Source organism: Engystomops pustulosus, chromosome 1 (assembly GCF_040894005.1).
Source record: "Engystomops pustulosus chromosome 1, aEngPut4.maternal, whole genome shotgun sequence".
Taxonomy (NCBI): domain Eukaryota; kingdom Metazoa; phylum Chordata; class Amphibia; order Anura; family Leptodactylidae; genus Engystomops; species Engystomops pustulosus.
In genome coordinates this window covers 178217169-178242789 of record NC_092411.1, presented here as the reverse complement: position 1 = coordinate 178242789, position 25621 = coordinate 178217169, and the positions used below count along the sequence as shown (strand labels likewise).

General features: G+C 43.3%; 1 protein-coding gene and 1 long non-coding RNA gene across 3 annotated transcripts in view; one reads left to right on the top strand and one right to left on the bottom strand.

The window, feature by feature from the left end:
- Nucleotides 1-14250, bottom strand: part of LOC140068381 (uncharacterized) — an 82713-nt gene extending 68463 nt beyond the window's left edge. The window contains exons 1-2 of the long non-coding RNA XR_011848508.1: nucleotides 14186-14250; nucleotides 6947-7048 (exon numbers count right to left, since the gene is read on the bottom strand). This is a non-coding gene — a long non-coding RNA (uncharacterized lncRNA). The remainder of the gene's footprint in view (nucleotides 1-6946; nucleotides 7049-14185) is intronic.
- Nucleotides 14188-21748, top strand: PPP1R3B (protein phosphatase 1 regulatory subunit 3B). Of its 2 annotated transcripts, none has more exons than XM_072113994.1 (3): nucleotides 14188-14384; nucleotides 17348-17461; nucleotides 18995-21748. In XM_072113994.1, exons 2-3 carry the CDS (start codon nucleotides 17427-17429, stop codon nucleotides 19848-19850), a joined length of 891 nt encoding a protein of 296 aa, XP_071970095.1. In that variant the 5' UTR covers nucleotides 14188-14384; nucleotides 17348-17426; the 3' UTR covers nucleotides 19851-21748. The 2 variants fall into 2 exon arrangements, with proteins under 2 accessions (XP_071970095.1, XP_071970094.1); XM_072113993.1 differs by having other exon boundaries at nucleotides 14188-14513.
- Nucleotides 21749-25621: the final 3873 nt, after the last annotated feature.

Here is a 25621-nt window from a genome sequence, read left to right as displayed (position 1 = left end):
TAGCCTCAGTTTCCTGTTCTTAGCTGAAAGGAGTGGCACCTGGTGTGGTCTTCTGCTGCTGTAACCCATCTGCCTCAAAGTTCGACGTACTGTGCATTCAGAGATGCTCTTCTGCCTACCTTGGTTGTAACGGGTGGCGATTTGAGTCACTGTTGCCTTTCTATCAGCTCGAACCAGTCTGCCCATTCTCCTCTGACCTCTGGTATCAACAAGGCATTTCCGCCCACAGAACTGCGGCTCACTGGATGTTTTTTCTTTTTCGGACCATTCTCTGTAAACCCTAGAGATGGTTGTGCGTGAAAATCCCAGTAGATCAGCAGTTTCTGAAATACTCAGACCAGCCCTTCTGGCACCAACAACCATGCCACGTTCAAAAGCACTCAAATCACCTTTCTTCCCCATACTGATGCTCGGTTTGAACTGCAGGAGATTGTCTTGACCATGTCTACATGCCTAAATGCACTGAGTTGCCGCCATGTGATTGGCTGATTAGAAATTAAGTGTTAACGAGCAGTTGGACAGGTGTACCTAATAAAGTGGCCAGTGAGTGTATATATATACACACATACATCTTGTTGGGATCTGTAGATGCAATGACATTAACTTTTAATGGTGAGTCAATTCAACACCATAAATATGTACAAAAAAATACCTAGCAGTCTGGGCTGTACCTACACATAAGGTTACTTTACCCATCACATTGATGAGCAAATAGTCCACAGAAATACTGAGTTTTCTTGCGGCTTTCCAGCCAAGATCTGTCCTTGTGTGCTTTGATAGAAGACTTCTTATTTGTCACTAATGAGGAGATTCCTAGATACCTGAATTTTGTCAGGATCATAAACAAGGTGTGGGCTAGAGGGAATGGAAATGGCAGATCCCACTACAAACCTACATGCCATTCCCAACTGTTCAATACTTCAATACATTTTTCACACCTTGCTGCTCTCTAATAAGTCGCTTGAAACAAGTTAGGCACTATCCACAGGATAGGGCCTAACTTGCGGATCATGGGGGTCTGAGTGATAGGACCCCTTCATATCATGAGAATGGGGCTCCAATGGAGTCCAATGTACCCCTGTCAGACCCCTCGTCACTCCCCAAACTTACTGTAGTAGCCGGTCGCCAATGTGTAGGCTGCCCCGTTCATCTCTATGGAGCTGATGGAGATTGCTGAGCGCCGTACACATTTTGTAAACCCAAATGTTAACAGCAATTCAATTAGGCAGATCTTTCTGTTGCATTGTGTTTTGAAAAGCATGTGTTTAACACCACACGTGAATGCACCCTAAAAGTTTTATGTTCTTTACTGCCACATATATTTCCAATCGTTAACACCTATAAGCTAACAACATTAATGGCTGATGGGATCTAGTCTTTGTGTAATTAATGATTAAGCTAGATGGTAGTTGCATAACATATATGCAATGTTTGAATAGTAGATACTAGAATCTAGAATAGTATCAGAAACCAAATTGATTCTAGTCTAGCCATGTTTGACAATTCTATTCATCATAGAATCAAAAGTTTACTTAGTTACTCAAACTACCAAACTATTACATAAGGTGCAAGTAACAGACTCTTTGAATTAAAAATGCAAAAACTATGTCAATGATAACATATTTATGTAACACTCTCCTGTTAGAGATCATATGTCACATAAGGTAAATGTGATGCAATAATGAGTATGTTATCCCAGCTATATCTGTTAAGTATTTTACATCATCATTAGAGATGAGCTGAACCGATGTTGCCATTCAGCCTAGGCCCACGCGACACAGACATATTGCCAGATTGGTGAGAAACCAACAGTATAAAAACAGCAGTTAAAAGCTACATTTTATTCAAATGTAATTAAAAAGCACAATAACCAAGTATTGCAGGATTACCTTTCTCTTCATGATCATTTACACCTGGTAGCCGGACCAGTGTCTTTTTGCCTTCCGTACATGGATCTGTGAGTATATGCCTTGGTTTATCATGATGGATTTTGATGGAATAATTTCTTTAACCCCTTCACAAACAGGCCCTTTTCTGTTTTTGCATTCTTATTTTACACTCCTCAAAAAAAGTGGCATTATCGACTTTAGTCACTATTTTGCGTTACGAGGTTAAACGCCGGGAAAACCCGTTACTATATTTTGATAGATGAGATATTTTGGAACGTGGCGATACCTAACATGTTTATATTTTTACTGTTTATTTGTAGCAGTTTTAGGGAAAGGGGTGGTGATTCAAATTTTTAGGTTTTTTTAATTATGTATATTTTTTACATTTTTATTTACAAACCCTCAGGGTACTCTATCCCTTGGTTGTTTGATTCATCTACCATGCTACAGTATGGCAGTATATGGGGATTTACCACATCATTTATTACAATGTGGAAATCGCACATTGGGGGACATGTATCCTATTTTCTGCACCTTATGTATAATCATGTCCTTTTACTTGTTATATATGGCGAATAGTGAACACTACTGTACATTTTGGTTTTCAGGCTGGGAGATGACATTTGAGGCTGCAGTCACACATTGCGTTTTCATTGCATTTTGAAATACATTACAACAGCTGAGGAGAGGTGATTTGTCTAATTACATTACTGTTATCATTTGCATTTACAATGCACAGTAAATGTGATGTTAATGCATGTGTCAGCGTCACATTTACGTTGCGTTTTGTAAATGCAAATGTTAACAGTAATATATTTAGGCAAATCACCTCTCCTCAGCTGTTGTAATGCATTTCAAAACGCAACCAAAACATGTGACCAGACCCTTAGAAGTAATCAATACATTGAAAAAAATGTAAATACAAAAAAAATATTATTTTTAAAAACCAGGTTACTGTGCAAAATATTTAAACATTCAAAGCATGTGAAATAATTCCAATTTACATGTTAAAACAAGGTCCATGAAAAAAATCCTTCCATTGCACCATCCCTGGACCAAATGCAGATTTGCGCCAAACAAGTTGCATAAGTGAAAAATCACACTGAACATCTGTAACATAAAGTTAAGACAAGTGTGCTTGAAAAACAACAACAAAAGTTGAAGTGAAAAGTCATAAAAACTACAAAAGTCACAAAAATGAGACAATTTAACTAGCATAACTAAAGATACACGTCCCCCATTGTAATGAACAAGTTGAAATCAGACAGAGGTAAGATCCGAGGCTGTCAAAGTAACCGTTTGCTTACCTCTACCCCCCTTACCCCTGTTGATTTGGAGGGGGGGCGCGTTTGCTGCAATATGCAAGAAAAAGCCTGTGAGCCCACTCCATACTAAGGAAGCCGATGTGTGATGTCCAGATACGTCGGTAAGAGGTTACCACTATGATACATGTTCATTAATAAAATGTCAACTTTAGAGTATGCCTTTAGTTCTGTGTGTATGTTCTCCTGATTGTAAGTGTGTTTTATTATACTTGATTCAACAAATATTTACATTTTAGAATAATTTTTGCTTTTATTTAGTCAGTATTCCCTAGTATTACAAATAATGAGGCTAAATATTACTGCCGTCTTTGTTTTTTTTTGTTAGCAATCACAAAGTTTAGTTGTAGCGCATTGCAACCATACTAGTCCAGACAAGTGAGGCAATATGAAAAGAAAACTGTAGATAATAAATAATTAATTTTTATAATTTGATTCAGCTATACAGTGGAAACGCAGGAACTCCATGCATCATATATAAATACAATGCATGGGGTCCTATCCTCCGCAATGTGGCTGGTCCGTGAAATAACTGTTAACTGTCAGCAGATAGCACAAACAAATTAATTTCTATGAGCACACACATACGCCAGTGGCTGCCACAGACCAGTCTGCTAACCACCTATCCAAGCCACAAAACTCCGAACAAGTCTTATTCCTGCAAGTGTTTGCGGCTTGTATTGCCATTTCAGCTGAAGTGTTGTTTCTGGCCTGTCTTGTGCACATGTGTTAGGTAGACTAGGGGCACATGTATCATTCGTTTTTTTTTGCTTCTTTTTACAGTTGGCTGAAGTCACATTATTTTAGCAGTGTTATTTATCTTCTTACACTTGCCGTTGTGATGCCTCTTTTCTTTTTTTGTCTCTGATTTTTTAATTATTTTGTGACTTTTTAGGTACATGTATGGGACAGTTGCTCACAAATCAAAGACAACAACTGTCTTGCAAAGATACTCTAGGACAGTGATTTTCAACCTGTGTGCACAAGGTTGAGTGTGCCGCGGGGAAAGTTCCCCGAACTACGCTGCCCCTGTGTAGAGCTGCCCCTGTGTAGAGCTGCCCCGTATTTCTGCGCCCATACTTACCTCCAAGCCCCGCGTCGGCGATCGGCCCGTCTTCTGTAGCTCCTGTACCGCGCGGCCCATGTCACGTGACTGACGCGACCTGACGTCAGGTCGCGTAAGTCACGTGACCAGAGGCGCGCGGTGCAGGAGCTACAGAAGGTGGGCGGATCGCCATTAGGAGTGACGGTACGCGGAAGAAGACATCAAGGGTAAGTATATAAGGTTATTATTTGTATAGGGTCTTTTTTTTATTAGTAAAGGTAGGCTGGGGCTTTTTATTAGTTAAGGGGGGCCTTTAGGGCCTTTTAATTAGAAAAGGGGAGCCTCTAGGGCCTTTTAATTAGTAAAGGGAGGCCGCTAGGGCCTTTTTATTAGTAAAGGGAGGCCGCTAGGGCCTTTTAATTAGTAAAGGGGGGCTCTAGGGCCTTTTAACTAGTAAAGGGAGGCCACTACGGGCTCTTAATTTGTAAAGGGAGGCCTCTAGGGGCTCTTAATTTGTAAAGGGAGGCCTCTAGGGTCTTTTAATTAGTAAAAGGAGGCCGCTAGGGCCTTTTTATTAGTAAAGGGAGGCCGCTAGAGGTTTTTATTAGTAAAGGGAGGCAGCTAGGGACTTTTTATTAGTAAAGGGAGGCCGCTAGGGACTTTTAATTAGTAAAGGGAGGCCGCTAGGGACTTTTTATTAGTAAAGGGAGGCCGCTAGGGACTTTTTATTAGTAAAGGGAGGCTGCTAGGGGCATTTTATTAGTAAAGTGAGGCCGCTAGGGTCTCTTAATTAGTAAAGGGAGGCCGCTAGGGTCTCTTAATTAGTAAAGGAAGGCCGCTAGGGTCTTTTAATTAGTAAAGGGAGGCCGCTAGAGGTTTTTATTAGTAAAGGGAGGGCGCTAGGGGGTTTTTATTAGTAAAGGGAGGCCTTTTATGACTGTTTTAGTGTCATTTTGTGCTATTGGTTTTGTGCTATTGGTTGGTGGTGTGCCCCAGGATTTTCTAAGTATAAAAAGTGTGCCGCGGCTCAAAAAAGGTTGAAAATCACTGCTCTAGGAACACTGCAACAAACTCACAGGTGAACTTTCTAAGACCCTGGTGTGGGAGCAAAAAATGTGCAAATACTCCCAAGAAGGTGCAAAAAAATGTGTAAAAAGAAAGGAATAAACTAAAGAAATATACATGTCCCCCTAAGACTGGATTTTATTTCACTGAAATGGGAGAGGACAGAGTCCCACCAAAGCCACTGACCAGATCCTCTGAGTGTACTTATAACCATTCCATATAGACCTGGAAACAACAGCCCTTCATCCATACTAAAAACTCCATGAGGCCTGTTTTATATGGCATAGTATTTTGGTCAGTATTTATAGGTAAAAATCCCAAATATTGGTATACAAAATACAGAACACAGGAAACTGGAACAAGAAAGTGTCTCCATAGAGAAATGTCAGTCACTGACAGCTCCACTCAATGAAATACCTCCCCATCAATGATCTCTACTTACACAGATGAGTACAGAAAGAAAAGTGAGAAGGCTAGTTGCTCACATATCACTTTCTGCAGTAGGGAGACTCATTTCATTTAGATGAGTTTTCTCTCCACTGTTCTCACTTCTTTACTACCAACTATAAATTATATAAATATAAATATAACAGTGGTGGCGAACTTATGGCCCTGGTGCCAGTGGTGGCACTCAGAGCCCTCCATAAGGGCACCCTTGCAGTCACCCCAGGACAGGGTTCCCCAGACAGGGCTCATGGCATCTTGCTGTCCCAGGCAGCCCAGGACCTTAGAACGAAGCTACAATGATGATCCAAAATTCTTCTCATTCTTTCTACTCTATTGGTGTCCTCAGGTGCCTATACAATTTAAACCTGTGACAGAGCAGGAAGTAAAAAGTTACTGCTTAAATTGCGGCTTTGGGACTTTGAGAAGTCAGATTTATTAAAAGCTCATTATGTGAGGTACTAAATAGAAGTCATAATGTTAATGTTGGTATTCTATGCAGCGTCGGACTGTATATTTGGGGTTTTTGTTATGATTTAGACTTTTTTTGGGGATATATGTATCTTTATATGTTATGGGGCATATGGGCATTTTTATTGATTTATTACTTTATTTTTTATTGAATAACATTTTTTTTTTTACTTTTTCACATGTTCCACCATGGGACATGAACAAGCAATCATCTGATTGCTTGTTCGTGATAATACTCTGCAATACCCAAGTATTGCAGGGTATTATCAGTATCAGCCTATGCACTTGCATAGGCTGGCACTGTGCCAGTAAGATGACGTCACAGACGCCATCTTACTGGCAGTGCCTGCAGGCAGTGCTGGGGACCAGATCGGACCCCAGCATTTCCATAGCAGTTACAGCCGGCACCCCGTGTTTACCGATGTCGGTTCGGCTCTGATCCAGAGCCGAGCCGGCATCAGCTCCGTGGCGGATATATCCGCAACTGAGCGCTAAATCACTGCGTTCCGTGGCGGATATATCCACCACAGAGCGCTAAGGGGTTAAATACCTGTGCAAGCTGTTTTAGCCATGAAGAATATGCAAAGTCTGACTAAAGTGCAGCGTGTGACCCTTACTAAATGTGCCCCTACCTGTACTGACAGCTCTATCATTTCAATGGTTAGTCAGTGATTGCAGTAGTAATCAGACACAGGCAGAATTGTAAGTACCTTACAGCCGACATGTCTTCTTCTTTGGTCCAGAACTATTCTCCTTGTTGTGTATTGTTGTCACAATCTTCAGCACCGAGCAGCATATCTCAACACTGTGAACTAAAAAGACCATAGTTCAAAACTGTGCTCTTAAGTTGCTCTATTCTAATTAATTGTTATACACAATGCTTTCCTTATTTATTTATATTCAGTGTCCTTGAAGCAGTTATTTATTTAGCCCCTTTAATCAATAGTTTCATATATAATATCCCTGTTTTTATACATAGTGGCCTATTATAATCTACTGACACTCCCGGTTCCCCTACAGCCCCCCTTGTTTACTTTCAGATTGCTCTGACCTATTCAAGCCACATCTGTCATTCTTCAGATCTCCCTGTCCCCCTCCAGACTCCTCTGTCCTCCTCCAGGCTTCTCCATCCACCTTCTCCATCCAGACTCCCATGTCCTTCTCCTCCACACTCCTCTGTCCCCCTCCACATTCCTCTGTCCCCCTCCACACTCCTCTGTCCCCCTCCACACTCCTCTGTCCCCCTCCACACTCCTCTGTCCCCCTCCACACTCCTCTGTCCCCCTCCACACTCCTCTGTCCCCCTCCACACTCCTCTGTCCCCCTCCACACTCCTCTGACCCCCTCCACACTCCTCTGACCCCCTCCACACTCCTCTGACCCCCTCCACACTCCTCTGACCCCCTCCACACTCCTCTGACCCCCTCCACACTCCCCTGACCCCCTCCACACTCCTCTGACCTCAGACTCCATCTGTCCTTATCCTTCAGGTCCTCCTTCAAGCCCCCTGTCCTCACCCAGATTCCTCTGTTCTCCTTTTCCAGATTCATCTGTCCTCCTTTAGATACCCTTTGTCCTCCTCCATGCCCCTCTGTCCTTCTACTCCAAACCCCCTGAACTCCTCCAGACTCCTCTGTCCTGCTCCTTCAGGTCCATTTGTCCTTCTCCTCCAGACTCCTCTGTTCTCCTCCTCCAGGCCCCCTGTCCTCCTCTAGACCTCTCTGTCCTCTTTCTCCACTGTCCTCCTCCTTCAAGCCGCCTGTCCTCCTGAGACTCCTCTGTCCTCCCGAGACTCCTCTGTCCTACTCCCCCTGGCCCCCCTGTCCTGCTGCTCCACCAGGCCGACCTGTCCTGCTGCTCCCCCAGGCCCCCTGTCCTGCTGCTCTGCCAAGTCCCCCTGTCCTGCTGCACCGCCCAGGCCCCCCTGTCCTGCAGCTACCCCTGGCCCCCCTGTTTTGCTGCTCCCCCAGGCCACCCATTCCTGCTGCTTCGCCAGGCCCCACTGTCCTGCTGCTCTGCCCAGGCGCTAGCGCTATAGCAGAGCACTGGTATATGGGTGGTTGTGGTGGTATTCTATAGCAGAGCACTGCTATATGGGTGAACTGTGCTGCGGGGCAGTGGTTGTGGTAGCATTCTATAGCAGAGCGCTGGTATATGGGTGCACTGTACTATGGGGTAGTGGTTGTGGTGGTATTCTATAGCAGAGCATTGGTATATGGGTGAACTGTACTGTAGGGCAGTGGTTATGGTGGTATGCTATAGCAGAGTGCTGGTATATGGGTGCACTGTACTATGGGGCAGTGGTTGTGGTAGCATTCTATAGCAGAGCACTGGTATATGGGTGAACTGTGCTGCGGGGTAGTGGTTGTGATCGCTTTCTATAGCAGAGCACTGGTATATGGGTGCACTGTGCTGCGGGGTAGTGGTTGTGGTGGCATTCTATAGCAGAGCACTGGTATATGGGTGCACTGTACTGTGGGGTAGTGGTTGTGGTAGCATTCTATAGCAGAGCACTGGTATATGGGTACACTGCACTGTAGGGCAGTGGTTGTGGTGGCATTCTATAGCAGAACACTGGTATATGGGTGCACTGTACTGTAGGGCAATGGTTGTAGTAGCATTCTATAGCAGAGCACTGGTATATGGGTGCACTGTACTGTAGGGCAGTGGTTGTGGTAGCATTCTATAGCAGAGCACTGGTATATGGGTGCACTGTACTGTGGGGCAGTGCTTGTGGTAGCATGCTATAGCAGAGCACTGGTATATGGGTGCACTGTACTGTAGGGCAGAGGTTGTGGTAGCATGCTATAGCAGAGCACTGGTATATGGGTGCACTGTACTACGGGGCAGTGGTTGTGGTGGTATTCTATAGCAGAGCACTTGTATATGGGTGCACTTTACTGAAGGGTAGTGGTTGTGGTGGCATTCTATAGCAGAGCACTGGTATATGGGTGCACTGTACTGCGGGGCAGTGGTTGTGGTGGTATTCTATAGCAGAGCACTGGTATATGGGTGCACTGTACTGCGGGGCAGTGGTTGTGGTAGCATGCTATAGCAGAGCACTGGTATATGGATGCACTGTACTGCGCTGCAGTGGTTGTGGTGGTATTCTATAGCAGAGCACTGGTATATGGGTGCACTGTACTGTGGGGCAGTGGTTGTGGTGGTATTCTATAGCAGAGCACTGGTATATGGGTGCACTATACTGCGGGGAAGTGGTTGTGGTAGCATGCTATAGCAGAGCACTGGTATATGGGTGCACTGTACTGTAGGGCAGTGGTTGTGGTAGCATTCTATAGCAAAGCACTTCTATATGGCTACACTGTGCTGCCGGGGCAGTGGTTGTGATAGCATTCTATAGCAAAGCACTGGTATATGGGTGCATTGTACTGCGCTGCAGTGGTTATGGTGGTATTCTATAGCAGAGCACTGGTATATGGGTGCACTGTGCTGCCGGGGCAGTGGTTGTGGTAGCATTCTATAGCAGAGCGCTTGTATATGGGTGCACTGTACTGTGGGGTATTGGTTGTGGTGGTATTCTATAGCAGAGCACTGGTATATGGGTGCACTGCACTGCGGGACAGTGGTTGTGGTGGTATATATAGCAGAGCACTGGTATATGGGTACACTGTACTGTGGGGCAGTGGTTATACCAGTGCTCTGCTATGGAATGCCACCATAAGTTATAACCACTGCCCCACAGTACAGTGTACCCATATACCAGTGCTCTGCTATAGAATGCTACCACAACCACTGTCCCGCAGTGCAGTGCACCCATATACCAGTGCTCTGCTATAGAATACCACCACAACCAATACCCCACAGTACAGTGCACCCATATACCAGCGCTCTGCTATAGAATGCTACCACAACCACTGCCCCGCAGTACAGTGCACCCATATACCAGTCCTCTGCTATAGAATGCTACCACAACCACTACCCCACAGTATAGTGCACCCATATACCAGTGCTCTGCTGTAGAATGCCACCATAAGTTATAACCACTGCCCCACAGTACAGTGCACCCATATACCAGTGCTCTGCTATGGAATGCCACCATAAGTTATATGGGTGCACTGTACTGTGGGGCAGTGGTTATAACTTATGGTGGCATTCTACAGCAAAGCACTGGTATATGGGTGCACTGTACTGTGGGGTAGTGGTTGTGGTAGCATTCTATAGCAGAGCACTGGTATATGGGTACACTGTACTGTAGGGCAGTGGTTGTGGTGGCATTCTATAGCAGAACACTGGTATATGGGTGCACTGTACTGTAGGGCAGTGGTTGTGGTAGCATTCTATAGCAGAGCACTGGTATATGGGTGCACTGTACTGTAGGGCAGTGGTTGTGGTAGCATTCTATAACAGAGCACTGGTATATCGGTACACTGTACTGTAGGGTAGTGGTTATAACTTATGGTGGTATTCTATAGCAGAGCACTGGTATATGGGTACACTGTACTGTGGGGTAGTGGTTATAACTTATGGTGGCATTCTATAGCAGAGCGCTGGTATATGGGTGCACTGTACTGCAGGGCAGTGGTTGTGATAGCATTCTATAGCAGAGCATTGGTATATGGGTGCACTGTACTGCGGGGCAGTGGTTGTGGTAGCATGCTATAGCAGAGCACTGGTATATGGGTGCACTGTACTGTAGGGCAGTAATTGTGGTAGCATTCTATAGCAGAGCACTGGTATATGGGTGCACTGTACTGTAGGGCAATGGTTGTGGTAGCATTCTATAGCAGAGCACTGGTATATGGGTGCACTGTACTGTGGGGCAGTAGTTGTGGTAGCATGCTATAGCAGAGCACTGGTATATGGGTGCACTGTACTGCGGGGCAGTGGTTGTGGTGGTATTCTATAGTAGAGCACTGGTATATGGGTGCACTGTACTGTGGGGTAGTGGTTGTGGTGGCATGCTATAGCAGAGCACTGGTATATGGGTGCAGTGTACTGTGGGGTAGTGGTTGTGGTGGCATTCTATAGCAGAGCATTGGTATATGGGTGCACTGTACTGTGGGGTAGTGGTTCTAACTTATGGTGGCATTCTATAGCAAAGCACCTGTATATGGGTGCACTGTACTGTGGGGCAGTGGTTGTGGTAGCATTCTATAGCAAAGCGCTGGTATATGGGTGCACTGTACTGCGGGGCAGTGGTTGTGGTAGCATTCTATAGCAGAGCATTGGTATATGGGTGCACTATACTGTGGGGTAGTGGTTGTGGTGGTATTCTATAGCAGAGCACTGGTATATGGGTGCACTGTACTGTGGGGCAGTGGTTATAACTTATGGTGGCATTCTATAGCAGAGCACTGGTATATGGGTGCACTGTACTGCAGGGCAATGGTTGTGGTAGCATTCTATAGCAGAGCATTGGTATATGGGTGCACTGTACTGTAGGGCAATGGTTGTGGTGGCATTCTATAGCAGAGCACTGGTACATGGGTGCACTGTACAGTGGGGTAGTGGTTGTGGTAGCATTCTATAGCAGAGCACTGGTATATGGGTGCACTGTACTGTAGGGCAATGGTTGTGGTAGCATTCTATAGCAGAGCACTGTTATATGGGTGCACTGTACTGCAGGGCAATGGTTGTGGTGGCATTCTATAGCAGAGCACTGTTATATGGGTGCACTGTACTGTAGGGTAATGGTTGTGGTAGCATTCTATAGCAGAGCACTGGTACATGGGTGCACTGTACTGCGGGGCAGTGGTTGTGGTAGCATTCTATAGCAGAGCACTGGTATATGGGTGCACTGTACTGTAGGGCAGTGGTTGTGGTAGAATTCTATAGCAGAGCACTGGTATATGGGTGCACTGTACTGTAGGGCAGTGGTTGTGGTAGCATTCTATAGCAGAGCACTGGTATATGGGTGCACTGTACTGTAGGGCAGTGGTTGTGGTAGCATTCTATAGCAGAGCACTGGTATATGGGTGCACTGTACTGTAGGGCAGTGGTTGTGGTAGCATTCTATAGCAGAGCACTGGTATATGGGTGCAGTGTACTGCGGGGCAGTGGTTGTGGTGGTATTCTATAGTAGAGCACTGGTATATGGGTGCACTGTACTGTGGGGTAGTGGTTGTGGTGGCATGCTATAGCAGAGCACTGGTATATGGGTGCACTGTATTGCGGGGCAGTGGTTGTGGTGGTATTCTATAGTAGAGCACTGGTATATGGGTGCACTGTACTGTGGGGTAGTGGTTGTGGTGGCATGCTATAGCAGAGCACTGGTATATGGGTGCAGTGTACTGTGGGGTAGTGGTTGTGGTGGCATTCTATAGCAGAGCATTGGTATATGGGTGCACTGTACTGTGGGGTAGTGGTTCTAACTTATGGTGGCATTCTATAGCAAAGCACCTGTATATGGGTGCACTGTGCTGCCGGGGCAGTGGTTGTGGTAGCATTCTATAGCAAAGCGCTGGTATATGGGTGCACTGTACTGCGGGGCAGTGGTTGTGGTAGCATTCTATAGCAGAGCATTGGTATATGGGTGCACTATACTGTGGGGTAGTGGTTGTGGTGGTATTCTATAGCAGAGCACTGGTATATGGGTGCACTGTACTGTGGGGCAGTGGTTATAACTTATGGTGGCATTCTATAGCAGAGCACTGGTATATGGGTGCACTGTACTGTAGGGCAATGGTTGTGGTGGCATTCTATAGCAGAGCACTGGTACATGGGTGCACTGTACAGTGGGGTAGTGGTTGTGGTAGCATTCTATAGCAGAGCACTGGTATATGGGTGCACTGTACTGTAGGGCAATGGTTGTGGTAGCATTCTATAGCAGAGCACTGTTATATGGGTGCACTGTACTGCAGGGCAATCGTTGTGGTGGCATTCTATAGCAGAGCACTGGTATATGGGTGCACTGTACTGCAGGGCAATGGTTGTGGTGGCATTCTATAGCAGAGCACTGGTATATGGGTGCACTGTGCTGTAGGGCAGTGGTTGTGGTGGCATTCTATAGCAGAGCACTGTTATATGGGTGCACTGTACTGTAGGGCAATGGTTGTGGTAGCATTCTATAGCAGAGCACTGGTACATGGGTGCACTGTACTGTGGGGTAGTGGTTGTGGTAGCATTCTATAGCAGAGCACTGGTATATGGGTGCACTGTACTGCGGGGCAGTGGTTGTGGTGGCATTCTATAGCAGAGCACTGTTATATGGGTGCACTGTACTGCGGGGCAGTGGTTGTGGTAGCATTCTATAGCAGAGCACTGGTATATGGGTGCACTGTACTGTAGGGCAATGGTTGTGGTAGCATTCTATAGCAGAGCACTGGTACATGGGTGCACTGTACTGTGGGGTAGTGGTTGTGGTAGCATTCTATAGCAGAGCACTGGTATATGGGTGCACTGTACTGCAGGGCAATGGTTGTGGTAGCATTCTATAGCAGAGCACTGGTATATGGGTGCACTGTACTGCAGGGCAATGGTTGTGATAGCATTCTATAGCAGAGCACTGGTATATGGGTGCACTGTACTGCAGGGCAGTGGTTATGGTGGTATTCTATAGCAGAGCACTGGTATATGGGTGCACTGTACTGCAGGGCAATGGTTGTGGTAGCATGCTATAGCTGAGGATCTGTATATTGGGGAACTGTACTGCGGGGTATGGGTTATTGTGAGCTTTATCTAATAGATTTTCTATGTATCTATTGTGAATATTGCTTGGCATTAGGGTTCCATACACTCTCGCTGACACACTGACATTAGTCTTTAAAGTTACTGAAGTGCACTGGCGTCTTTGGGAACCTTTTTGGTCATAAGGAGACCACGCTGCCATATCCTCTCCTGCAGTACAACACGGACACATTGGAGAGATGTCACCTCATGCAATAGTGCATTAATAGCCTGACCTGAGTGCCCTCAGCACATGTCTATATCAGTCAGCCTCCCCCCAGCCCCCTCTTTCATAGCAGCGCCTCTGTACCCAGTGTACTCACAGCTAGCGCCCAGCAGGCGATCACGTGGAGCCCAATGCTGTGCTTCTGTCTCCCTATTGGCTGGGGGCTTCTAACTGCCTATCTATGATTGGCTGAGGTCGCTAGTTCACGTGAAGCGAGGAGTGGGACGGGACGCCGGCTTTTTTTAACAACCTAAAGGCGCAATGCTGGACTGGACGAGTCGGCTCAGTGGCCGGAGGTGAGCGGATGAGCAGTGCCGGCTACACGGGGCGGGGAGTCCTCAGACTAGAGCATATTGCCCCGTCCACGCTGTTCCTTCCATGCCTTCCCGGGACTATACGCTGCAGCATTGAGAAGGACACGTAAGGTATGCAGCATGGGCTCCTTCCTACTGTCCATCGCATGTCTTCTGGGGGTGCAGGTCTTTGACCTGCTGGCAGGGGACCATCAGAAGACGGCGCCAGAGGTTTGATAAAAGTTGAGGTGACGACTATTCCTTAGACCTCTAAAGAAAGGTCACGCCTGGTATAGGGTCGGGGTCAGATATTCGGCAGTGGTACTGAGAGCTGTACTTTCATCCTATATCATTACACAGATTGTAACTAGTGTGAAGTTGATCCTCCCTGTTACTATGTGTCCTTCCATGGAACGCTTGCTTTGGAATTTTCTTACCAGAAGTCGGATTTTGGCAGGATGGATTCACCCCCATTGCACCCTCCTCTGCCTGGATTGATGTAGTACCTTGTTTTACCCTGGAGGCTCTTTATGTTGTGTAATGGGAATGATTAGGGCTCTTAAGGGGGAAGGGTCAAGTATGCCTCTGGCAGGTCGGTTATGGATTATTCTGAGAACCAATGGTAGATCCCTGGATTTCATCTGATGGTAGATGAATTGACCTAGTTGTAAGTCATTTGAGATACTCAATGCTATTAGTTTTTGGTTGCTGTAGTATGTGTCAGGTATACATGAAGTATCCCATTCACTTACGTTACTGGATTTGGGTGTGGATAAATCCTGAATGATACCTATTGTATCCTGTGACTAGGAAAACTTGGAACCAAAAAAAACAATGATTCCAGAATGAAAATATATACACAATCTTTATATTTATTTTTTTCCTCAATCCATAAAACAGCAGATGATATAAAACAGACAGATGTCACCCCCCAATATTATCTGTAGAACGGGTAATTCTTTTATACAACATAAATGCATGTATAAATGTCTTTTACACTGTTAGACTGAGCTACATCATGAATGATAATATACTAAGATACACATGTATATGAAAAGGAAGGCATAACACTCTTCTCTAGTCATGCACCTATGTTGAACAAATCTCACCCATGTAGCTGGTGGTTGTGGATAAATTCTATCTACCCTCTTTGGTTTATCTTGTGATGAACTGTTACTGAATTTTGGCAATAGATGCTACCGACCAATAGGTGGTGATAGAGGCCATCATGGATATTTGCAAGGTGTAACCAAAATTCCTCCAAGGATGTCAGTGGCCTTTGAGATTCTGTAAACCTGCAAAGGTAGTCTCCACATTGGGAAATTCTACTCTTCCTGTCCCCTTTTCTGGTGGTATGAGAGTTTTACTGTGTACGTGTGTAATAAAGTTTTACTGTGCGCTCCAAATGACGCCTCCCATTCATTCTTTGGGTTGGTGCGATCATGGAGATGCCAAGATTTTATAAAGATTTTGTTTTGGTAGATTGAAAAAAAATAAAAATGAAATCTTAATTTTGTCATAATCTCAGGCCAATAACTTCTTCATGCATCAGTGTATGGAGCTTTTAAGGTGTACTTTTTCATTACAACCATTTTGGGGAGTATATGACCTTTTGATACTTTTTATTCAAATTTGGGTCTATATTCCCTTATGGGGTTCACTACCATGAATAACTATTTTTATAGATTTTTGATAGATTCTATTTATTACTCGCATAGCCTTCTGGCTGTCACAGCCACATGTTGACGCCCTATGATGACATCACTGGGGTGACTATCTGGGCCATTTAATATAAATTAATACTTGTCCTACAAATAGTGGTGAGTGACCGGGGAAATTAAATAGTTAACGCCCATGGTTAGTCCCAGCACCCAGTGTGTATGATGAGGGCTCAGCTTATGAGCCCTCTTCATACACTCTTCCGCACCATGACCAGGATATCTACCTTGAGATTTGTTATCTTAGCTTGTTGTGCCTCGGAACAGCAGTATATTTTTAAAAAATATTCAGATTAGGCTGAGATCGACAGAGCACACCCCTGGTTCAGTGTTTTCTCACCTATAGAGCTTGTCGTGCTGCTATCCAGCCGACTGCGCAAGGAATGTTATTGTCTCGCATGCACATGATTTGCCAAGAGATGCTGACGCCAGTGACGTTATGCATGATCTTTAGACGGAAGAACACTCGACCGGGAACGTGCACAAACTTAATCGGCAAAGCCGAGAGATGCTCTGCAGAGCTCCTCGGCATAATTTGAATATTTAGAAGAAAAGCATTTTTTAATTTCAGCAATGGAGGACTAATCGTTTACCATCAATGAATCTGATACTTGAATATTCCAGACAATGTCTTATAGTTCCATAGTAGAGGTCTACTCATCATTCAGTTTATACAACTGTTTCTTATTGTGCAGAGATTCTCTTGTTTACAATTGGTATTTCATTAAAACCATCCCAATTTCATCTTCTTCTTTCCATCTGAAAGGGTGTTTTGTTTTTTTGTTTTTTACAGTTATTGGAAGGCAACTTTGTTCCCCCTAGCACGTAAAATAAATGAATTTACTTCAGATCCCACCAAAATAATCTGTATCTGGCAAGACTTTTCATAGCTTTCACAACGTGTTGTCTATTTAGTATTTTCTCCTTTTAGAGAGGTACACTAAACCTCATTATCTCATTTTTGCGCTGTCTACTAAGAGTTATAATCCAAATGTATATGGTAAAAGCCTCTAATGGAAAACAGATCAGTGATGCACATTCCTGTTAGCACTCTCTAAGCCTTAGTAGTATTGTTCTCTGAACAGGCCTCGTAGGCTGGGGTGAGCCTGGCATCCACTAGGTGGTAGTGGCAGTCCATAGAAGGCTAGATGTGAACACGGAACTCTCTCTCTCATCCCACAGCATTAGATAAGTGGGTGTGTTCCTGTATACGTGTTTTGTTTTAATTTCCGCTTTTTCTTTTTACAGACAACGGACCACTGCACTTCTCTCTTCTCCTTCCAGGCTTGAATTTCTGTATATTGTGAACAATTTCCATGTGTGCTAAATGCCCAGGATTGTTTCACAGATGAACTCAGCCAGGTAAAACATGAAAAATAAGGCTTCATCCTTCTATCACTTGTGTATCCTTAACTTTGTTTTGTTACTTCTACTTTCTGGTTTTGTATAGAGGACTTTTTTTTTTCTGTGTGTTTAGAGTTGTCGTCCAAAATACTCAAAGAAATGAACAGAAAAAAATTACCTCTTCCTTGGTTACTGGTTCTCTCACCCACCACTATTTGTAGGACATGTATTTAATTTATATTAACTGGATCTTTAAAAACCTGGAAAATTAAAGTACCAGACTCATTTAATGAATGGTACCTAGTCCTCCAAATATAACTAAATCTATCCCCTAGTTACAGTGACTATTACTGTACTTTTTTGTAGCTTGTTTTTAGAATACCTTGTGATTTTAACCTTTCACTGAACCAGAGAAGTAATAAGTATATTGGAGTTGTAAATAAATTGCATTTATTCATTTTAATTATGTCGGAAAAGAAAGGAAGGTGTCATTTGCTCCCCATCCTACCAATGACTATGATGCAAAGGTGTGACCTTCTTTACTTCCCTGGTGATGAGAAAAGTGTAAGGGGCGGGGACTATGCACTTACTGCTTTGCCAGATCTTAATGCAGTAGTAGTTGACCGTAGGAAGCCTGAGTTGGTTCCACACTTTGTTTTGTGTTTTGGTTAATGTTCAGTTAATCTGCTCCCAATTTTGTGGTAATGAATTTTATATAACCACTCTAGATTTTCAGTAATATATAAACTAATAATACAGTGCAGCATGCTGATGTATTATGCTAAGCAGTGGAAGCAATAAATGAAAACTACAAAATCAAGAATGATAAACCGGGGATACTTTCTCATACATACAGACACCGTGGCTGTGATAAACTTCTTATGCTGCTAGCATAAGTCCTGATAAACCTCCAACATTGTCTTTATGTTATGAACCACATACAGGCAGTCCCCAGGTTCTGTAGGTTGGTTATTAAGTTAAATTTGTATGCAAGTCAGAACAGGTATGTTTTATTATTATCAGTCCAGACCAAAAATGCTATAATTGGAACAAGAATTATCAATAAAGCTTCATTACAGACGCCTTACACCTGATCAATGCTGCCTGGGACTAAAGGAAAGCATCCAGAGAACTTTACTCATGACTACGGGCAGTCTGTAACTCGGTTATCATTGAGTCGGGAACCACCTGTTTTGCAGTTTAAATAAGGACTAACTCGCATGTGCTAAATAAAGTCTAGAAACCGTGGGCAATATGAGGGAATCGGTGAGTCCTATTTAGCAGTGCATTTGTGGGGCTAAGTGGGTGTAGTGGGGTGAAGGGGTTTAACAGCAAACTTGAGTATATAATACTTCATATATACTATATACTTTAGCTGCTGCCCGTGAGTCATAGGTTTGTCACCACTTCCCTAATCTATTGATGTGGACAGAGGGTAACATTGAATTTCAGCCAATTTATTATATTATTTTTGGTCTTAAATCGCTGAGAACTATTGGAAATAACCAGCTTTTTTGTTGTTGTTTTTTTATTTCCTTTTTTGTTTTTTAGTCTTCTGGACTTCTTTCCACACAAGCCAACCATGGCACTGGACATTGCTATGAAGTTTTATCTGCGCTCACCAACACTGAAACGTGATCATTTAGAGTGCAGGATAACTCCGAAACCAAACAAGCCCCTGAGACCGTGCATCCAGCCAAACGATAAATCCTTGCTCACAGAAATAAACAACCAGGAAAGCAAAGTTAAAAAAAAGGTCTCCTTTGCCGATAGCAGAGGTTTAGCTCTAACAATGGTAAAGGTATACTCTGACCTTGATGATCCTTTGGAAATCCCTTTCAACATAACTGAGTTGATAGACAACATAGTCAACCTGACCACCTTGGAGAAGGAGCACCTAACTTTGGACTTTGCCCAACCTGCAGCAGACTACTTGGATTTCAGGAACCGTCTGCAGACTGATTATGTTTGTCTAGAAAATTGTATGATCAAAGAGCGATCGCTTGTTGGCACTGTGAAAGTAAAAAATCTGGCCTTCCAGAAATGTGTCAAGATCCGAATGACCTGTAATTCTTGGCGAGCTTTCACAGATCATGAATGCCAGTATGTTAAAGATACATACGCTGGGTCTGATAGGGACACGTTTTCCTTTGATGTTGTCCTGCCAGGTGACATCCGTCCACAAGAAAGGATAGAATTTGCAGTTTGCTTTGAATGCAATGGGAATACTTACTGGGACAGCAATAAAGGACAAAATTACAGAATAATTCGTTCAGACTTTCAGAGCCGTCACTGTGAGTCTTATAGTCTTTCTTTAGATCAGTTTGGAAGCCCCAGGTGCTCGTATGGAATATTTCCAGAGTTGTCTAGCTACTCTGGGTTTGACAGACAAGGACCTTACTACTAATATAACACACAATGAAAACTGTCCTGCAACCAGTCCTGACTTTGTGGATTTGGGATGCAATGTGAACATGTCTGTTAAAGGGCACTGGCCAGGACTCAGAACCTATACTAGGTTATAATGTAATTTTTTGGATTCATGTAAAGGATGACTCTACCATTCTTAAGTCTGAATTGACAACTTTTGTGTAAAGTTATGGGGTAAAAGCTAGAAAATGCTGCTAATCATTTCCCCCTTGAGAAAACCCCCACCCCTTGAGAAGCTGCTATTCCTTATTGAAGATACTTTGTCTTCTTCACATTTGTCGCGGCATTCCCACTAGAATGCCTGTAATGTAGATCAAGTGCCTGTGCTCATTAAAATATGGTTTTACTTTATTGTAGATCCTAAATGTGGAGCAAATATGCATGTAACATTGCCAATATCTCCCAAGTTGAAATATTTTACAGTCTGCTAGACCTGGGTTATCAAATGTTTGCACTACCCCACCCTGTGTGCATAGACTGCACCTGTTCTTATGACACTTCCAGTGGTGGTTGGATAACAGAGCTATACATATTTTGGGTTCCTGGTTTTAATTCTTGATCTCCACTTGTGTGTCTATAAAATTTGGGTACTTGTCAATTCTGCAAAGCTCTTCTCACATCAATATTATATTTTATCTGGTCACACTGTACCTTTTTAAATGTTCAACTTTCACATCTTAAACTTCCCCGTTCACACTTGCACATTATGTATTTATGAATTATTTTTTTTACTTGCGTGGATGCCGGTGTCCACTTAATATAAAGGTCAGCTAGTGTAGACACATTATTTTTATTACTACTTGAATACTTGCTTAGTTTATATGGAAAAAATTGCATCTTTTCTGTGTGGTGTTATCCTGTTAAATTGAGACCAATATGCAGATGAAACTAGTAGGACTGGTTTAAAAGGATCAGGCTGTAGGGTGGTTGTAAGTGTTTAATCAGTTGTGATCTGACTAGTAACCTCCCTTACCCTCATCACATGAGCAATGGTCCCTGTATCTCCTGTGTTAAAGGCGTAGTGATGGTTCTGTGCAAATTAGTCTCCATTAACTTTTGTGAGACTTTTGGTGATGTCTGAATGTAGCACTGCTTCAATCCCATATAACTGAATGAAGAATTAGATGGGCATTGAATTTTGTTTATGGGGAGCCTCTTAATTTCTGCCTTGAGCCAATATAGCTAAAATGCAGGAATATATAGCATGCAAGATGTGGTAATGGGTTCCAGTATACTAGGATTTCTTCCTGTGCATAACCCTTCCCCCTTAAAGATGGAGGAGGTTTTTAAATTTGTGCTTTAAAACAAACGAGTCTTTTATGAACAAGATCTGAATACTGTTCTGATGCCAAGCTTGTGGTAAGATTGTGATGATTGAGGGTTAATGTTCTGTTCTGATCAATAAAACCCAAAAATGATCCAATGACTGACCAACTTTACCCACCACTACTTTCAGAGACTTTTCTTTCCTCTTTGTGAGATGGTGGTCTGTTTCACTTGCTATACAGTTATAGTTGGGCATATACAGGACATTGTCTAAATATTAGTGTGTAACATGAGTTCCCCAAGAACTTGCAAAAAGAAACTTGTATTGTTGGGCAATGCAAATCGTCCAAACCTCCAACTCCAAAAAATGATATACAAGATTTTTTTTTTTTTTTTTTTTGAAAGTATGCAGAGTTGTTATCTTTACCACATTGTGCCTTGTTCAGATATTTCTGCATGCTTGTGTTTTAAGAAGTAAGATTACTTTGTACACAATTGGGGACGACATATGCACTTTATAATCACGAGTGAAATTGAGATTTTGTCTATTTTTAGAAATTTAACTGGTTTTAAAAGTGAATTGTAATAAAGGTGAAGCATTTAAAGAAACCTCATGTTTTTATGTATTTTATGTGATCTATGCCATAGTCAGAGTTGACAAACAATGCTAAACGTACCTTTTCCCAGCCAGAAGTGTCTATTTATTTAAAAATAACCTGGGCCTATTGTAAACGTTGGTAACAATCATGTGAATTGGCAGCACCATTCTCTCTACACAGCCTTGGTAGGTGTCCATACCATGTGCACAGTTGCTATGCAATAACCTTTGGATTCCCTACAGGTTGTCTAAGGGCTCTGTAGGTATTCCATAAATCACCATATAGATTTATTGGGTGAGATTTGCGAAGTGCCCCTTTACACTGTCAAAGGTTGTAACAAATAATCACTGACCCATTTTCTCGTGGGCTTGGATTTTAGGACTTTAACTGTGCACCCCAAATTGCACATGTACTTTATTCTTCAAGTCGGTACAATCACAAGGATACCAAATTTTATATACTGTATATACTTGAGTATAAGCCGACCCGAGTATAAGCCGAGCCCCCTAATTTTACCACCAAAACCTGGGAAAAACTACTGACTCGAGTATAAGCCGAGGGTGGGAATACAGCAAGCCCCTAGTAGTATACAGCAGCCTGCCCCCACGGCCCTTAAAAAAATAAACTTAAATACTCACCCTCCGATGTTGGCGCGGCTTACCGATGTCAGCGTGTTCCGTCTTCTTTCTTCTACGCGGCTCTTCTTCTTCTTCCGGCATGGATGCGGCCATGTTTTCTTCTAGCATGCACATATTATGACGCTACTGACGTCATAGTATGTGCGGCCACGAAGAAAACATGGCCACGTCCATGCCGGAAGAAAGAAGACGGAACACGCTGACATCGGGGACATCGGTAAGCCGCGCTGACATCGGAGGGTGAGTATTTAAGTTTCTTTTTTTTTTTTAAGTGGGTAATTTTTTTTTTTTTTTTGTAATAGACTCGTGTATAAGCCGAGGGGACGTTTTTTCAGCACATTTTTTTTGTGCTGAAAAACTCGTATACGGTAGGTGTCATGTCCTATCTTTTCCCGTAATACGGTGCTGTGCGCCATATCTCTATGAAAAGGGGCAGGGGTGAGCAGTGCTCACCCTCTCCTCCCCCTTGTGCCTGCCATTCTTGGTTCGAGTGAATTCGCCCATATCCTGTATGTGACTGGCTCAGAAGGAAGAGAGTGAACAAGGTAAGGTACCGGAGGGAAGGGGATTGGTGGGGTGAGTGGATTTTGCAATTATTTCCTGGAGATCGCAATCAATTTTCTTTAAAATAGGTGGCCAGATCTTCAGTCTTGCCTTCTGTAATGGTATTCTGTTTATTACCTTTTGTGTTGTATGTGTCTGTTTCTTTCTAACATTTTGACCCTTAATGTTCATCTTTGTCCCCCAATAAGTTTTTCTCTGTTTAGAACTTGATCCACATGTGTTAAATCTCCTAGATTAATTGTTTTATGAGCTAAATGAGGGCCTGGTCTCTTGTCTTCTCTGGGTATAAATGTAGACATAGGATGCTTGCATTCTTTGTTTGCTTAGCTTAATATTCTGCTAAGTATATATAATCTGACAAGTATGCTGCTGCAGTTTCAGGGCAGGAGACCGGTAAAATGGCAGAAAAAATGAACAATTATGTTTGTCTAAAAATATTTATTTTCTGTTTGCTATGGTTGTTTTACTTGCCTACTGTTCATATATTCCACCAGTACCAACTATTTGCATGAATGCCTCACTTCTTCTCACATCTGTACACCACTCACACACTCTATACTTAAAGGACACCTGTCATCAGGTCTGTGTCACTAGTCCTGTCACCTCTACCTGTTGGAGCAGCTCACAAGGATCCCATCCCAGCCTTTATCTAGTTATTTCATACATTAATCATTGTAAAATCATCTATTCTTTATCATGTAAATGAGGCTGGTCACATGGTCAGAGGCAGTGATGTTACCCCTCCCCTCTCCCCCCCTGCTCATGTCTGTGTGTAATGTATAGTAAAGTATTGCTGGTGTCTGTGCTGCATCTGCTGACATGCTGCATCCTCCTAATACACAGGTGACAGACACAGGCATCAGCTACACATGAATCTGACATGTTCTGCTGTAACATGGCTGCCTGGAGCTGCTGTATCTCTCCTATACACACATGCACACACAGGCTGCAGGGGGCGTGGCCACCAGCACCAGGAAGCACATCATTATACAGCCTCACATCATTATACAGGCTGTCAGTCATGCACTGGGGGTGTGGCTGTGCCTCCCACTCATGAATAGAGTGGACAGCTTGAATATGCTAATGCTTCATTGGACATTTCACAGGTCATTTGCATACAGCTTTAGGACCTCATTGCTTAGGTTTACAGGCATGTAGAGGGACAATGAAGGGATAGAGGCAATGCTCTCTAATGGCAGTTTATGAAAATATATTTAGTTTAGGAGGGTTATTTTGCATGACGGGTTCTCTTTAATGTAACCACATTCTTAGAAATCTCTGAAGCATCTTTTGTCTCTTTTCTTTCTCCTTCGGCTTCCTGCAGGGGACATCTCTCCTAACTCAGGCCCAACTTCTGCTTATTTTAATACTTCACACAGAAACCCTGCTAACCTTATAAAGATTGTGTATCCCCTAATCTCCTCCTCCACCTGTAACCCTTGAACCTATTCATGACCTCTTTCTAAATCATTTTACCTGCAGGCCATTACTGAAACTTGGATCCAACAGGATGACTCTGCTTCAGTTGCGGCATTGTGTTATGGCCGCTTACTTTTCTCACTGCTCTAGACCTGAGAATAGGCAGGTAAGGGGGAAGGAATACTACTCTCCACAATACATTTTTGCAGGTCATTTCTCCTGTACCCTCTTGCTTTCCCATCTTTTAAAGTTCACACCCTCAGACTAACAGACCCAACCATGATTTCTTCATATCAGTCTGTGGGATCAATAGAGCACCGAGGCAGCAGGCCCGCTGTCTTTGGGTTATGCTGGACTCTGACCTCTCCCTTTCACTATATATTCACTCGCTCACTCTTGCCGCATGCATCTCAGAAACCTCTCCAGAATCCAACCATTTCTGACAATTGAAACTTTTAAAATGCTAATAGTTGCGCTGATTTACTCTCAAGTAGACGACTGTAACTCCCTATTAATTGGTCTTCCACTCACTAAACGTTCTCCTTTACAAACTATTCTTAATGCAGCAGCCATGCTCCTCTTTCAGACCAAATGCTACACAGATGCCTCCAGTTTGCGCCAATCGCTGCACTGGCGGCCTGTCTCTTTCCGTATTCACTTTAAAATAACCACCCTCCTCCACAAAACTCCTGCTTTTCAATCTGCCAGTGATATTAGATTAATCTCTACCTTAATCGAACCTCTCATGCACGTCTCCAGAACTACTTGAGTCGCACCAATTCTCTGGAATTCCCTTCCCTGGACTCGCAGAATAACACCCAACCACCAAAGGTTCAAACATGCTCTTAAACCCATCTCTTTGGGCAAGCCTATCACTCACTAACTGCATGAAATGTCAACTCTCCCTTTACTAATCCATCCTATGTCCTCCTCACTTCTGTTATCTACACTAGATATATACCAAGTTCCAGGCTTCTCTGCGGTCATTTTCACCTAGGACCTTGTAAATAAGATGGCTGGTTCAAGCTGCAGAATTTTTATTTATTAAATTATTTTATACTGTTCCCTAATAAAGAATGGCTGGACCATTTATGCCATTTATCTTTTACCTCTTGTGTCACCCCCTTCATCCTCATAGAATGTAAGCTCTTTTGTTTGTACTCTGTAATGTAACTTTATATTTGTATATGTCCCCTATGATTTGTACAGCGCAACAGAATTTGGTGCTATATAAATAAAGATTATTCTGATTCTGTTGCTGA

Excerpts from the sequence above, each read along its gene's own strand:
- PPP1R3B (XM_072113994.1), top strand. The coding sequence starts at position 17,427 with ATGCCCAGGATTGTTTCACAGATGAACTCAGCCAG. Across the intron at positions 17,462-18,994 it reads TCACAGATGAACTCAGCCAG|TCTTCTGGACTTCTTTCCAC; the intron begins GTAAAACATGAA and ends TTTGTTTTTTAG.